The 15,222-nt window shown below is 48.4% G+C and overlaps 2 protein-coding genes across 4 annotated transcripts; one reads left to right on the forward strand and one right to left on the reverse strand.

Annotated features, from left to right (window-relative positions):
• On the forward strand, positions 1 to 12,300 carry PAQR6 (progestin and adipoQ receptor family member 6). 3 transcript variants are annotated; one of them, XM_051993814.1, is made up of 8 exons: positions 1 to 119; positions 2,507 to 2,639; positions 4,314 to 4,441; positions 5,832 to 6,037; positions 6,279 to 6,405; positions 6,551 to 6,647; positions 6,960 to 7,110; positions 11,055 to 12,300. In XM_051993814.1, the coding sequence occupies exons 2-8, from the start codon at positions 2,589 to 2,591 to the stop codon at positions 11,327 to 11,329; spliced, it is 1,035 nt and encodes a 344-aa protein (XP_051849774.1). In that variant the 5' UTR covers positions 1 to 119; positions 2,507 to 2,588; the 3' UTR covers positions 11,330 to 12,300. The 3 variants fall into 3 exon arrangements, with proteins under 3 accessions (XP_051849774.1, XP_051849772.1, XP_051849775.1); XM_051993812.1 differs by lacking the exon at positions 1 to 119 and adding an exon at positions 1,138 to 1,232; XM_051993815.1 differs by lacking the exons at positions 1 to 119; positions 2,507 to 2,639 and adding an exon at positions 3,356 to 3,495.
• A 419-nt stretch (positions 12,301 to 12,719) lies between these two features.
• BGLAP (bone gamma-carboxyglutamate protein) lies at positions 12,720 to 14,400 on the reverse strand. Its single transcript, XM_051993819.1, has 4 exons — positions 14,229 to 14,400; positions 13,721 to 13,759; positions 13,311 to 13,380; positions 12,720 to 13,020 (listed from the first exon to the last, which is right to left on the reverse strand). The coding sequence occupies exons 1-4, from the start codon at positions 14,287 to 14,289 to the stop codon at positions 12,891 to 12,893; spliced, it is 300 nt and encodes a 99-aa protein (XP_051849779.1). The 5' UTR covers positions 14,290 to 14,400; the 3' UTR covers positions 12,720 to 12,890.
• Positions 14,401 to 15,222: the final 822 nt, after the last annotated feature.

The following is a 15,222-nucleotide window of genomic DNA, read 5'->3' on the forward strand; positions in this document are numbered from 1 at the left end:
GGCCATTGAGGTTTCCCTGAACACTGGCTCGGTGGGATTCTTCCCTCCTGGTGGAGCAGGACAGCAATCCCAGATACATTCCAGATCAGCCCCTTTACATCAGACATACCATCTTCTGGGTAAGAAAAAGTTGATATTTTCATGAGAGAGGGACTTTATTATTCCCTGCCTCCAAGGTACCTCTTGCTCCTCCCTCCTTTCTGGGGATATCGAAGTTCAAAGTTAGGAATCGGGTGTCCTCTGCTCCCTAGCTTCCCTCTTCCCCAGCCCATACTCGTGCCCACCGGACTCCAGGACTCCAAGACTCGGTCATCTCCCTAGAAATAGTTTATAAGTCGTTCCCCCCCTCCCCCATTCTCCATGGTGATGGTGTCTCCTCCACCCACCCCAATCTGCTAGGATCTCTAAGCACTATTAGCAACTTCCTCTTGTGGGACAGTGATATCAAGATTTAAGGGTGGGGAGGAGAAGAATTAAAACATACCCATCATTCATCATTTGAACCCAATGCTCTTCTCTGAGGCTTGTGCCTGGCTCCCCCACTCTTAATCCTTCCCCTGCCTACTCACACTCATAGGTTCCATGTCTTGGCTGGGTAAACTGAGCCCCAGATCCTGTCCCCATCCTCCCTCTGCAACCCTTGAGCATCTGGTGATGTGCTGCAGGATGCAGTCCTAAAGGGGCCTTGGGAGTCCATTAGGGTGAGGAGTGGAGAGAGAGATAGGGGGATTGGGTGCCTGACTCCCCTGGGATTTTTCTGGAGGGAATGAGAAGCAGAGTGGGGAGAACATCAGCAAACAGAGAAAAAAAATGAGGAGGGGGGGGAGAGGTGGGCAGAAAGACCAAGAAGAACACAGATCATGTCAGACAAGGAGGGGAAACAAGGAGTTAAAAGGGTGACAGATACCAATGGAGACAGGGAGAACTGAACCCCCAGGCTACCAGGATGAAGGGGAGTTGGCAAACGAGGAATAGAACTGGAAAGTTTTATGTGTTGGGGCTGGGCTAGGGCTGGGCTGGGCTGGGCTGGACTGGGCTGGGCTAGACTGGGGGGGAGTGGAGGGGGTGACATCTCTCCTCCTCCGGGGGCGGTTCCTGCCCAGCCTGGCCCTGCCCCTCCACTTGTGCCAAGGAATGTGCCTGAGAAAGGAGGCTAGAACAGCGGGTGGGGGAGCCTGGGACAGAGCTGGGCCCAGACGGGGGCCACGGAGCCTGGAGAGACAGCTTCACAGGTCTGGGGGAGCCTAGAGGGAAAGGGGAGGGCAAGGGTTCAGAAGGGATTGGGACCGGGTGCAGCCCCTCCCCTTCCCAAAGAACACCCAGACATCCTGCATCCCAGGGTCCTCCCCATCCTAGAGAGGACCCACACATTCTGTCCTCCCCTCCCAGGTCTCTGCTCCTCCAGGTATCTGGGTCCTAACCCATTCCCCATCCCAGACTGGACTTGTTTGCTGTCCCTTCCAAGACTCCTCCCCAGTCCAGAGAGGACCCAAGTGTCCGGCCCCGATTTCCCAGCTGCAGGCCTACTTTCTGATTCCTAGGTTTTTCTTTCCCCCTGTGAGATGATTTCTGGGTTCACCCTGGCCCTGGGCACACTGCCTTTTGAGTGAGTGGCTGCTCCTGGGTGGGGCAGCATAGGGTAGGGCCTAATGAGCCCAGAACACCTGGGTCCCATACCCGAAATCGACTTGGTGGGGAGAAGAGAGAGAACTAGGCAACCAGCCCCTGACCCCTTGCCTAGGTCCCCTGAGGCTGCCCAGTTCCTCTCAATGGGGTACTTGTCCATAAGAGACAAAGGAGGATTGAATGAAGTAAGTGGTCACAGTGAAATGGGCACTGCCCAGGGCCAAGTAAATGAGATAGTCACCCCATCCTGAGACCAGGCAAATAGGGGAGGTAATTAGGGTCAAAAAACCAAACCTCTGTGTCTTCTCTGGGAAAGGGGGGAGTGATGCAGAAGCTTGACAGTCCCAGTTCCCTTTGAGTAAGGGAAAATAAATCAGATTTTCTTTCTGGGAAAGAAAGGGGAAAGGGAAAGGTCATGAGTCCAGACGTTTGAGACCTCTGGGAAAAGGATGGGGTGGGGGGGAGCTACAATCCTGGGAAAAGAGGCTATATTTAGGGTCGAGGATGAAAGGTGGGGAGAGGAGAGACACCAATTGTTAGGTGGGAAGTAAATTGGGCTCCTTCCCAAATTGAAAGGAAGTTAAAGCATGGCTTCCCACAGCCCTACAGGAAACCAGGGCGGGAAAGGGCCCCTGCTTTCTCTCTTGGTGCACCTCTCCCTGAATACACACAACATCAAATCCCTGTCCCAGGCAACCTTTCTCTCCAGACCCTGGGGAGAAGAATCCCCGGGAGAGGTACGCCAGTAAGGTAATAGGTGTCTGGTACCTGCCTGCCTCCAGCTGAGGGTCTGGATAAGGGCAGTGGGTTGGTTGTAATTGAGGATCAGCTGGCTGTTATGGATGAGAATGGGTTTTTTTCCCCTTTTTCCATGTCTTAGGACTCCAGGGTCCATCGACTGTGACTGAAGCAGGGAGGGGGGGCAGCCCCTCTACCAGGGGCGCCCCCCCCACTGAGCCACCATGCTGAGCATCAAGTTACCACAGCTACTCCGGGTTCATCAGGTTCCTCGGGTAAGAGAGGGGTCCTCTCTAATGCAGCCTCCGGCTTTTCTTCTCTCTCCTCTCTCCTCAAGCTAAACTAGGGGGAGAATTGGCTCTTTCCAGAGAGAATTTTACTTCTCCATTCTTTCATCTTCCTCTTCCTGATCCATGGGAAGTCCCTCAGGCAGCCCATCCTTCGATCATTCTGTCATGGTGTCAGCCCTTCCTGATACGATCCTTAAAGAGATGACTCTGGCAAATTTATAGGTTCCTATTTATATAGCCATGTAAAGGGGGGAAGTACTTTCCTCCGATCCCCCATAAAATATGTAGTGGAGCCCCATTTCATCTGCGAAGAAATCAAAGCTCAGAAACTGTAAGGAATTTCTCTGAATTGGAGGGTGTTACACATTTATGAAGTGCCTGCTCTGGGCGAAGTATTATTGACACAAAGAAAGGGCAAGGTCCCTGCCCAGGACCCCCTCATAATTTAACAGGGCAGATAACAAAGGGATAAAGAGGGCACAACCAATTTGGGGGAGCCACTGGAACAAAGAGGGATTTGTTTGGGCTCTCCCCAAAAGGGGAGATTTAGCTGGGATTGGAGGAAGCCAGGAAAGGCAAGGGGGCAAAGTTTTCCCTTCCCAGGGACCAGTATCTGAGCAGGTTCTTCTTGCTCAGACCGAGCTTCCTTCCATTGTATCAATCTTAGTAATAACAGTAAAAGCTCTCCTTTTACACAGTAACACTGTTTCCTTCAGACATGAGAGGCAGCCTGAGATGGAAGGTCTGGATTCAAGCGCTCCCTGTGACACATACTGATGGGGTGGTCCTGGGCAACCCACCTAACCTCTCAGTGTCCTAGTGTCAAAGGCTAATAAATCAGGTGGGAAGAACCGAACAATAAGGATTGTTACAAATGAGCCACTGACTTAAAAAAAAACACCACATATTAACATTAACTATGTTTTACTATGTAAAAATGAGACTAGGTAATAGAAACATGTGGGAAGAACTAAACAATAAGGATTGCTACAAGTTATCCACTGGCTTAAAAAATTACATATTAGGGGGCAGTTAGGTGGTGCAGTGGATAGAGCACCCCACCAGCCCTGAAGTCAGAAGGACCTGAGTTCAAATCTGGTCTCAGACACTTAACACTTCCTGGCTGTGTGAACCTGGGCAAGTCACTTAACCCCAATTGCCTCAGCAAAAAACAAAAACAACAACCAAAAAAAAACAAAAAACCATTAATATTATCTATGTTTCACTATGTAAAATGAGACATAGGTAATGTAAACAAGTAGGAAGAACTGAATGATAAGGATTGCTACAAGTTACCCACTAACTTAAAAAAACATATTAATATTATCTGTTTTATTGTGTAAAATGAGACATAGGTAATACAAACAGGTGGGAAGAACTGAGAAATAAAAATTGCTACAAATCACCTGTTAATTTAAAAATTATATATTAACATTACCTGTGTTTTATTGGGTTTTTTAACTAAATATTTTTCAATAACAGACGATATTAGGCAACTTTCAAAAACTAAATAATTCTAAATTGTAGAGAAGGTGCCTGTATTAATAGAGGGAATTTCTTCACTGGGAAATGTCTTAAATCCCAAGTCAGATCTCCATCCCTATCTCATTTGAGTAGCACCATATTCCAGACTCTGGGCTCTTGACTTCTCTGCCTTAGGTCTTCTGGGAAGATGGAATCATCTCGGGTTATCGCCACCCCACCAGCTCTGCCCTGGACTGTGTACTCAGCTCCTTCCAGATGACAAATGAGACTGTCAACATCTGGACCCATTTCCTGCCTACCTGGTGAGGAGGAAGGATCATGGGTAGTGGGGAGGTAGTAGAGGAGTAGAGGAGATAGTATGAGGGAAGGAGAAAGGAGAGGAAGAAGGGAAAGAAAGGAGGAGGAAGAGCCAACAAAGAGAGGGGGCAGCAGGGATACATGAAGTATGGAAAATAGGTCCTCGGGCAAGATTTAAAGTGTCAGTGGGTGTTTAGTCTAAATCTAACTTCCTTTGTAAGCCAAAGACTGAAAAATAGAGACCAAGGCTAATAGATTTAATAATCATCCTTTTTTCTTTTTTCTTTAAACTTCTCTTTAAAAAATATTTTTTTATTTTTCAAAATACATGCAAAGATATTTTTCAACATTCACCCTTGCAAAACCTTGTGTTCCAAATTTTTCTCCTGCCCTCCCCTCGACAGCAAGTAATCCAGTATAGGTTAACCACAACAACCATATTTCAAAGCACTTTCCTCACAGCATTCCTGGGTGGCAGACCAGCAACATAGATATCATGGTCTCCTTTTAATAGATTGAGCTTCAGAGAGGTTCCGTGATTTGCAGGATCTTGAATGTTGCACTGGGATCACAGAACCCTCTCTCTCCTTTTCCAGTTGAAGAAATGAGGAACCAAGATTTAAATAATTTAAATTATTAAATAATATTTTTATCATCATCATCAATTAATTAATTAATTAGATTCAAATAATTTTTAAAAATTGGATTGGAATTCAAGTTAACCGACTCTCAAAATCTAGTGGTCTTCTCCGGTACTATGCTATGCCGCCTCTTGCCATTTTATACCTATTAGCAACTCTAAGGTTCCTGGGATCTTATGGCCTCTAAAGACTGGGGGAGGAAGATATCTTTTTTTTTAAATTATGTATATATTTTTATTTTATAATAACTTTTTATTGATAGAACGCATGCCAGTGTAATTTTTTACAGCATTATCCCTTGCACTCACTTCTGTTCTGATTTTTTCCCTCCCTCCCTCCACTCCCTCCCCCAGATGGCAAGCAGTCCTTTACATGTTGAATAGGTTGCAGTATATCCTAGATACAATATATGTGTGCAGAACCGAACAGTTTTCTTGTTGCACAGGGAGAATTGAATTCAGAAGACATAAGTAACCTGGGAAGAAAAACAAAAATGCAAGCAGTTTATATTCATTTCCCAGTGTTCTTTCTTTGGGTGTAGCTGCTTCTGCCCATCTTTGATCAATTGAAACTGAATTAGCTCTCTTTATCTAAGAGATCCACTTCCACCAGAATACATCCTCAAACAGTATCGTTGTTGAGGTATATAATGATCTCCTGGTTCTGCTCATTTCACTCAGCATCAGTTCATGTAAGTGGGAGGAAGCTATCTTGATGTTGCTTCTGGACCTGCCCTCTGCATTCTCCCTTCTAGGTATTTCCTGTGGCGGCTCCTGGCCCTGGCTGAGGGTCCTGGCTTCTGGTCGGAGCCATACCACTGGCCGCTGCTGGTGTTTCTGCTGCTCATCTGCCTGTACCCATTCACGTCCTGCTGCGCCCACACCTTCAGCTCCATGTCGCCCCGAGCCCGCCACATCTGCTACTTCCTGGACTACGGAGCCCTCAGCCTCTACAGCCTTGGTGAGCTGGGACGCCTCCCGTCCTGACGGTTAGCTTTTTTCTGTGGGACCCTGGCATGAGCTCCCCTTTCCTTGCTCATCATAGGCTCCCTGAGATTTCAGAATTTTTTTTAACCAAGAACTCCAGGACTTCCTCCACCAGCCTTTTCCCCGAGCCCATGCCCAGAGGCCCTGGCACCCCCTTGGGAGCCCCATGGAACACCAGGAAGAGTAATTACAAGGTCACCCCTATGTTCCCCCAGGCTGTGCACTCACCTATGGAGCCTATGCCATGCCTTTTTCCTGGCTCAACAGCCCCCTGCATCAGCTATTCGTGCCCACAGCTGCAGTCAACTCCCTCCTGTGCACCTGCCTTTCCTGTTATTCCAGGTACCTCCCACCTCAGGTGTGGCTGCGCTCGCTGAGCCCTCCTGCCCCATCATGCCCCATGTCCCCCCACTCAGCACAGAAAACAGGGACTCATGCTCCCCAGGGTGTGGACCTTGGAGGACGACTCTTGACCTTCCCCCCTCAGGTTTCTAGAACTGGAGAATCCGCGGCTGAGTAAGGTGTTACGCACAGTGGCGTTTGCCTACCCTTTCTTCTTCGACAACCTCCCGCTTTTCTATCGGGTAAAGATGGGGGGCAGCCCCAGCCCCAGCCCCGGGGTCACAGCCTCAGTTCCTCACCCCAGCATTCAGAACCCTTTCTCTCCCACCCCCCACTGCCCCTGGCCAGTTCTGAGACCCTCATCCTGTGATCCAGACTCCAAATTCCGAGCCCAACTTTGACCTAGAACCACAGCTCCAGCCCTGAGGTCCAGACCTCCCAAGTCCAGCCAGGGGGTCCACATATCTCAGCCCCTAGGCCCAGAACCCAGGGATCCAAACCTGAAGGCCCAAATCCTAGACATCTCACCCACCGTGTTCCTTTCTCTCCCCCAGCTCCTGCTGTGCTCCAGGGGGGGCTTCAGCTGTGGGCAAGAAGCTCTGAGTGCCAACCACAGCTACCATCTGCTCTGTGCCCTGCTCACTGGCTTCCTCTTTGCCTCCCACCTCCCTGAACGTCTGGCACCTGGCCGCTTCGACTATATCGGTGAGGGGGTGGCCCATCCTGCATGGGGGAGACACCTCCGGGAGGATGGGGGAGACACTTCCCAGGAGCATGGGGGAGACACATCCAGGAGTATGGGGGAAACACTCCCGGGAGCCTGGGGGAGACATTCCCAGGAATATGGGGGAGACATCTCCGGGAGGATGGGGGAGACACTTCCCAGGAGCATGGGGGAGACACATCCGGGAGTATGGGGGAGACACATCCGGGAGGATGGGGGAGACACTTCCCAGGAGTATGGGGGAGACACATCCAGGAGTATGGGGGAAACACTCCGGGAGCTTGGGGGAGACATTCCCAGGAATATGGGGGAGACATCTCTGGGAGGATGGGGGAGACACTTCCCAGGAGCATGGGAGAGACACATCCGGGAGTATGGGGGAGACACATCCGGAGTATGGGGGAAACATATCCAGGAGCATGGGGGAGACATTCCCAGGAATATGGGGGAGACACCTCCGGGAGTATAGATGAAACACCTCCAGGAGCATGGGGGAGACACATCCGGGAGTATGGGGGAGACACATCCAGGAGTATAGGGGAGACACTCCTGGGAGCCTGGGGGAGATACCTCCAGGAGCATGGGGGAGACACCCCTGGGAGTATGGGGGAGACACCTCCAGGAGAATGGGGGAAACACCTTTGGGAAGTACAGGGGAGACAACTCCCGGGAATATGGGGGAGACACCTCCTGAGTTTCTTAGAAGGTGAAAGAGGAGGAAATGTGGCCTAGGAGAGATAAAGACTACACAACAGGAGGAACTTCCCAATGTAGGCTATGATCTGATGGTTTGTTTATAACTTGGCTGTTTGAAAAACACTTTTTCCGCTAAGAACAATGTTATAAATACAGAAGCTGATAATGTAGATAACCAGTGCTGGTGTTTAGAAAGTCCTTTACAAAGAACCTTCCTGATACCATCTCCATAAGACAGATGATGCAGATTACCAAGGAAACTGAGGCTCAGAGAAATGATTTATTCAGTGTCACATAGCTAGTGTCATTAAGGACTAAAACCCAGCTCATCTTATTCCAGATTCAGTATTCATTTTTTGTTCCTTTTTTTTTTTTTTGCTTCCTTTCTTTTCTTCCCTTCTTTTTTCCCTCTCAACTTTTCTTTCTTTCCCTCCTTCCTTCTTTTTTCTTTCTTCCCTTGCTTCTTTTCTCTCTTCTTCCTTTTCTTTCTTTTCCTCTTTACTTTTTTCTCTTTTTCTTCCTTTCTTTTCTTTCCTTCCTTTAGTACTTCTTCCCCCTACACACAAATCCCATGATACTTCCCAGTTGTAATGACCTGACATGGAACCAAGAAACTGGAGACTATGCCCTGTTTACCTCCTTAGAAAAGAGGAGAAAAAAGTGTTTTTTTTTTCTTCCCATTTCACCCCCAGACAAAATGTTAAGATAGAAAGTCTGATATCCTTCCATCTCCTTTTCTGTGTCCTCCTCTCCAGTAACTCTCTATCTTAAGCCTCTCATTTTGCCAGTTTACCCCAAAATGCTCCCAAGTGTCAACCTCACATGACTGCTGGAAAGACAGTGCTTTCTTTATAAACCTTATAGTGCAATAGAAATGTGAGTTATAAATCAAGCTTCAATGGCTTCATGATCTTAGTGATACAGACATTCCCTCCATTTGTGCAGATTGCAACCCCTCAGTGCTTTCTTATCATTTGCAGTTCTTCTCCATGTCCCTCAGGTGAGGTCATTTAGCCAAATGAACATGAATTAAGTGCCTTCTATATGCCAGGCCCTATGCTAAACACAGGGGAATACAAGGAAAAGCAGCCCTTGTCCTTCAGGCACTAATAATAAGGGAGTCAATATGCAAGTGAGTATGTACAAACAATGTTTAGACAGAATAAATTAAAATTAAACTATTAAAATTAAAAAATATGGTGCAGCTAGTTGGCAGTGGATAGAGCACTGAAATCAGGAGGACCTGAGTTCAAATGTGGCCTTAGACACTTGATACTTTCTAGATGTGTGACCCTGGACAAGTCACTTAATCCCAATTACCTTAGCAAAAAAGAATAAAAAAATTAAAAATATTTAACAGAGGAAAGGTATTAGTATTAAAAGGAATTAGGAACTGCTTTCTTAGAAGGTGAGTTTTAGTTGGGACTTGAAGATAGAGATAAAGAGAAAAAGGCATTTGAGACATGGAGGACAGGCAATGATACCAAGTTGGGAGAGGAAGAATCCAATGTTCCAAGAACAGGCAGGAGTGTCTAAAGCCAAGAGCAGGTGGGAAATGGCAGGCAGTGAGGATGAGGGTAAGGTGAAGGGGATAGATTTGGAAGGGCTCCGAACCCCACAGGTTTCTCTCTTATTCTGGAGCTGATGGGGAGCCACTGGAGAGTGCTGGTAGGGTAAGGTCTCTTTGGCAGCTGGATGGAGCATGGATTGTCATGGGGAGAGACTTGAGGCAGGCAGACTCCCCAGCAGGTTACTGCAGCAAGCTAGGTGAGAGTTGGTGGCAGTGTCAGTGGTGGTGGGCCAAAATGAGAAACTGACTGCAGAGGCTGTGGTCACAGACTGGGGAAGAGGTGAGAGAGCCTAAGAAATCTAAAATGCCCCCGAAGTTTTGGGTCTGGGGAGCTGGCGGGATGCTGGTGCCCCCAAGGTAATAAGGGAGTTTGAAAAGGAGGAAGGTATAGAAGGGAAGATTTCTACAAAAGATCCAGTTGGAGATGCCTCATGGGTGATTGGAGATGCGAGAAGTTAGCCACGAGGTTAAGTAGATTTTAGAATCATTAACATAAGGATGAGAACTGGGAGAGCTGGGATAAGTAAGTAAAATTGTGTAGGAGAGGACGAGCAGGTTGGGTCCTGTGGGATGCCCACCAGTGTTCATGCCACGGTTGAAGCTATCATCGTTCAGAACTGGTCAGGAGAAGACAGAGTTCTGAAAACCCAAGAGAGAAGGGGGTATCTATAAGAGGGATACATCATAGTATCAGAGGTTGCAGAGGTCAAGAAGGATGAGGACTGAGAAAAGGCCGTGGGATTTGGCAATTAAGAGATCACTGGTAACTTGGGAGAGAACAGTTTTGTCTGACTGATGAGGTTGGAAGCCACTCTGTTGGGGGTTCAGAAGCAAGTGAGAGATCCACCCAAGGAGTTGGGGGACTCCTTTGAAATCTTAAAATTCTTTGTGGATAATCTGCTATCTCTTGTTATCACTACCTGACCAGTGCGCATTTTCATCCACTTGTACATATCCTTGATGGTATAAAGATATTACTACTCTGCAAGATTACCTCTTTTTTCACATAGAGCTACATTTCCTTAGCATCTCAAGGATAGCAGTAACTCCCATCTGTTTGGCCCTTTAAAGCTTACAAAGCAGTTTCCCTACCACCCAGAATTTGCGCACCTAAAGAGGAGGTTTGTTAATCCCAATAAGCCTGAAATTTGTTAGGGCTAAACAAGGTCGCAAAGTGTAATGCAGATATAAACTGTGAGGGGAAAGGTATCTGGGTGTCTGAGCACGACCACACTGGCCAGACTGTTCAGCCCAAGAGTCTGCCCTGAGGTCAGCACCCTGCTGCTTTTCCCAGGAAGCAGGAATCACGGGTTCTCTAAAAGCTAGCAGTTTATTTTGTTTTGTTTTTTTAAAAATCCTCTCTCCCCCCCCCGCCCCCCCCAACATCTTCCACCTCAGAAGCAGGCTGGGGCTAAGCAGATGCATGTGACTCATGTTTATAGGTTGGAGGCAGCCTATAAATTCATAAAGTGTCATTGCTGAAAGGGAGATTAAAGGGGATCTTAGAACTCATCTAGTCCCCTCTTGTAGAAAGAAAATTAAGATTCAGAGACTCTAATCACAGACACCCATAGGAGAAAAAAACTTGGAGAGAAATGGAGAAGAGAGAAAGGTCCAGAGGTGTGCATAAAACCCTAATGCTTCTGCCTTCTCCCACAGGCCACAGTCACCAGCTGTTCCACATCTGTGCAGTGCTAGGAACGCATTTCCAACTGGAGGCGGTGCTGGCTGATATGGGGGCACGGCGGGACTGGCTCTCAGCCCATAGCCCTCCCTTATCCCTGGCAGCCACTGTGGCCACCATGGGCCTTGCTGTGACTGGGAACCTGCTTATAATTGCCATCTTCACAACAGCCTTGCTTCGTGCCCCCCAAGCCTGCCCCTTGTTGCAAGAAACCCAGCCTGAGTCAGTAGGCAGGGCCAAGGGGGAATAAGAAGAGGAGGAACCTCAGAAGGTGCTTCTCACACCATCTAACTCCCCCAATTCCAGCTCAATCAGCTGCCACCCTTCTCCCCTGTAGTCTTTTCATCTCTCGGAGAGAAGTAGATCAAGGACCTAGGAATCCAGGTGCCCAGACCCTGACTCAGCTCTGGAGACTGAGGGCAGAAAGTCCTGAGCCTGTAAGAAAGAGTATGAAAGGAGAGGAGAAGACAGAAGAGGAATTGGGGATTGGGAGAGGGCAGAGGGACTGGGATGAAAGGACAGGGGAGGAGAGGGAGCAGGAGACCAGTTGTTTTGAGTGGAAGTAGGTGCTAAGGGTGAGAGATGGGATGGATAAATGGGAGAAGGCCCAAGGATCCCTCAGGTCCCCAAGATGTGTTCAGCTCAGGGGGATGGGTTCAAACTGAAATTGCTTTTGAGCTGTATAGAAAAGATCCTGAAGTCTAAGGCCCACAGATTGGGTCAGAGTAAGCTATTATAAAGATATTAAAGATTCTAATAGGGGCCACATCTATTAGATTATTATCTAGACCTAGGTCAAAATAATTTAGAGAAAGTTTTAGAGATCAGCAGATCACTATTAGGTGTCAAATATTAAGGTGTCTGATCAGGATCATGCAGAGAATCTGGGTCAGTCTTTGGGGAAATAATTGTCTTTAAGGACGCTTGGAGTTCAGGTGCTCAATGATCCCCTCTTCCTGAGGAAACTAACGCCATTAATTTAGACTTCACCAAAGGGGCCATCCTTTAACCCCAATCTTTGGGACCAAACTCACCTGGCCCTCTGGCATGCTGAAATGACCAGAAGATCATCATCTCCAAACCAAGATGAGAGGTGAAATGGAAAAAGGAACTGATGATTGATTCCTGGGAGAAACTGGATTGAAATAAGTTACAGCCCTCTTGGGATGTGCCCCTGCTTTACTAGCACCTACTTGCCAATAAAGGTTTTTCCCTCTCTCAGATGGCCTGCTAGTCTGTGGAGCTGAGAAGCCTCTTTCACAGTCCCAAAGACAGGGCCCACCTTCGCATGACTGATTATAGGACCAGAGATGTGCGGTCTACTTAGCCGTGGAAGGCACCCGATGGAGGAAAGATCAATCTAACTGCTTCCTCCTCCCTGGAGGCCACGGGGAACAAAGAACTACACAGAAAGGGACAAAGGACTGAAGTCAGACCTTAGGCATCTTTTCTCGGAGGGAGGGTGTGGGACTTGGACTGGGATACAAGGCGACTCCCTTACTTAGGGGCAAAGGATGGGGCAAGTCCAGGTTTGCCTAGCTTCGGAGGCAAAGCTCAAAAAGCTCTCCATTCTTCCCAACCCAAACACATCCACACACCCACGTCCACACCTCCCCCCCAAAGAATGACAGACCAGCTGATTCCTTTCCCCCTCATGTTTATTTCTGAAAAAGCCAGGAACTCTGAAGCGGACAATGTACTGGGTGTGGGTGAGTGGGGGGAGCTCTGGGGAACAAGAAGCGGATCAGGTGTCTCAGAACACACAGACAGCTTGGGGAGCACATCTGAGGGGGAGAGCGGGTGTCCGGGGTCTAGGCTGTCCCGTAGAATCGCCGATAAGCCTCACTGAAGCCAATGTGGTCAGCTAGCTCATCACAGTCGGGGTTAAGCTCACACACCTCCCGTTTCTGCTCCAAGGGGTCAGGATAGGGGGCAGGAAGCCTAGGGGAGAGGGCTGGGTTAGTCTGATCTTCCCCCTGCCTCTAACAGAGCAAGCCTTCTCCAATCTGGAGAGTCTTGTGAAGGTCTGACCTTCCCCTTCAAGGCTGGCTCAAGAGTTCAAAGATGGGCACATGGAAAGTGGAGTCCCTATTACTCTGGGCATCTCATGGCAAGAGGTCACAACACAGCCAGAGGGAAGGACGAACTGACAGGGTACCCTAGAGGGAAGCCTCCCCCACCCCCAGCCTCTTACTGTCCAGTCCATCTTCCTCAGGTGGCCAAACACTCACCCTTGCCAGTTGTACACTTGGCGCTTTGGTCTCCTCGCCAGCTCACTACTCTCACGCTTGGAGGTAAAGGCTGGGGAGCAAGAGACAGGTCAGTGCTGGCCACCCCTCCGTAATAACCCACTGGGAGGGAACCAATTTCTGCCGCAGACTCCCTCCCCTCAACCCAATCGAGTAGAAAGCTGGGGGTGGAGCAAAGGGAAGTCTCAGCCTTCCCAGCTGAGCTTCAGAGCAGTCTGCCTAAGGTAGGACAGACCTGGGGTGGGAGAACATCAGGAGCTTGGGGTCCTTGAGGGAGACCGAGAGAAGGGGCACACAGGAGACAGAGAGGCGTTCAGGAACCTTTGCATTTCATCATGAAATGAGTGGGCAAATGAAAATTAGCCTCCCTCCCTGAAGTTCCCATTACTTACCTGTTCTTTTGCCAGACTCTTGGGGACCAGCTTCAGCATCTAAAAGACAATAAGCAATGCTCCTAAGCATTTTTCTCCTATGATCCCTTCATTCTTTTTCTTTAGCTGTTCCTTTTTTTCCCCACACAGAACAAATCAAAGAGATTGCAGTAAGAGGTATGCTGAGGTATGCTGAGAAACAGAACTCCCAGTGGTAATAACCATTTTCTCCTTAGAAATCTTGAGAAAAAAATATGAATGTCACTCAAGCTAAACCGGGATGTGGTTAGCCAGCCTAGAGGAGGGGAGGAAGAGGAGGATGATTGAGGGGACTATCTCAACTGCCCACTACACTCATCCTACCGACTAGTCCCTAAAAGGGGAAGCTGCTGGCATCCAAGTATCCAAGATAGGTTGTTAGGTTGTTTCTCCAGACAGAAGCACAAGAGGTACTGAAGAATGGGGAACTGGGGGTGAAGATCCCTGCGCCTTACAAGGACTCTTTTACCTCCCTCAGCCCCACACTCACCTTGCTTGCAGAGGCAGAGGGTGGCCAGGGTCAGCAAGGAGAAAAGTAGGACTATCTTCATGATGCAGCGGTTCAGCAGGAGGTCAGATGCAGTTCAGTCCACACTGGTCCTGTGCCTTTACACCCTCTTCCAGGGCATCCTTTATATCTTCTGAGCTCCCTGGCCCTCAAGGGCAGGGGCGTACCTCTGGCTGACCACAGAAGGGTGGGCCTGAGGTAAACTTTGCCAGCTCTATTTGAAGGCTATCCGCTTTAGGATTGACAGGCCCAAACCTCAAAGGATGTTGTGGTTTGGGATACATCAACAAGTGTTCAAGGGACGGGAGGATGAAGACCTGAAGATTTCAATGGATGCAGTTGTGCTCTCAGCCACGGGGACCCCTTTTTCCTATTATCCCATTCTGAGCTGTCCATGCTGCAGTCCAACACTTTTATAGGCAGAGACCAATCTTGAACAAAGATGAAGAAGGAGCTAAGGGAACCGAGTCCCCCAGTCATTTCCTCTCTTCTCCACTTCGCCATTAGTCTCTCTACCACATTTTCTTTCTTCTTCTAGCATAATTTCTAATACCAGGACTTTCTCCTTCAAGACCTCCTCCCTGTCCCTAAGTGTAATGGAAGCCTAAATAGGCATAATGGGGAGCCAGAGGAGGAAGAAGGGAATTCGGGATGATGGGTTTTAAATAGGTCAATGAGCGGAATTCAGTTCTGTTTCTTCTCCTAGCCTATGATTTCCATGAATCTGATCCTAGTGGCTCAGATCCTGGGAGAAGATGCCAAACCCCAGAGAAAAAAACATCAAGCAATGCCCTTGATTACCCGGGTCCTATGACCCCTCTGTTTGCCAAAAGTCAGGGTATGGTTTATAAGAAAATAAAAAGTTTGACTGAGACCATGAGTGGAGTCTTACGCTGGACTGCCTGGGGCTCAGGAGATGGAAAGTTGAATAAAGAGCTTGGGAGAAAAGAACGTTCAGGTTAAGTTTCACAAAGAT

The sequence above is a fragment of the Antechinus flavipes genome, chromosome 4 (genome assembly GCF_016432865.1).
Source record: "Antechinus flavipes isolate AdamAnt ecotype Samford, QLD, Australia chromosome 4, AdamAnt_v2, whole genome shotgun sequence".
Lineage (NCBI taxonomy): Eukaryota > Metazoa > Chordata > Mammalia > Dasyuromorphia > Dasyuridae > Antechinus > Antechinus flavipes.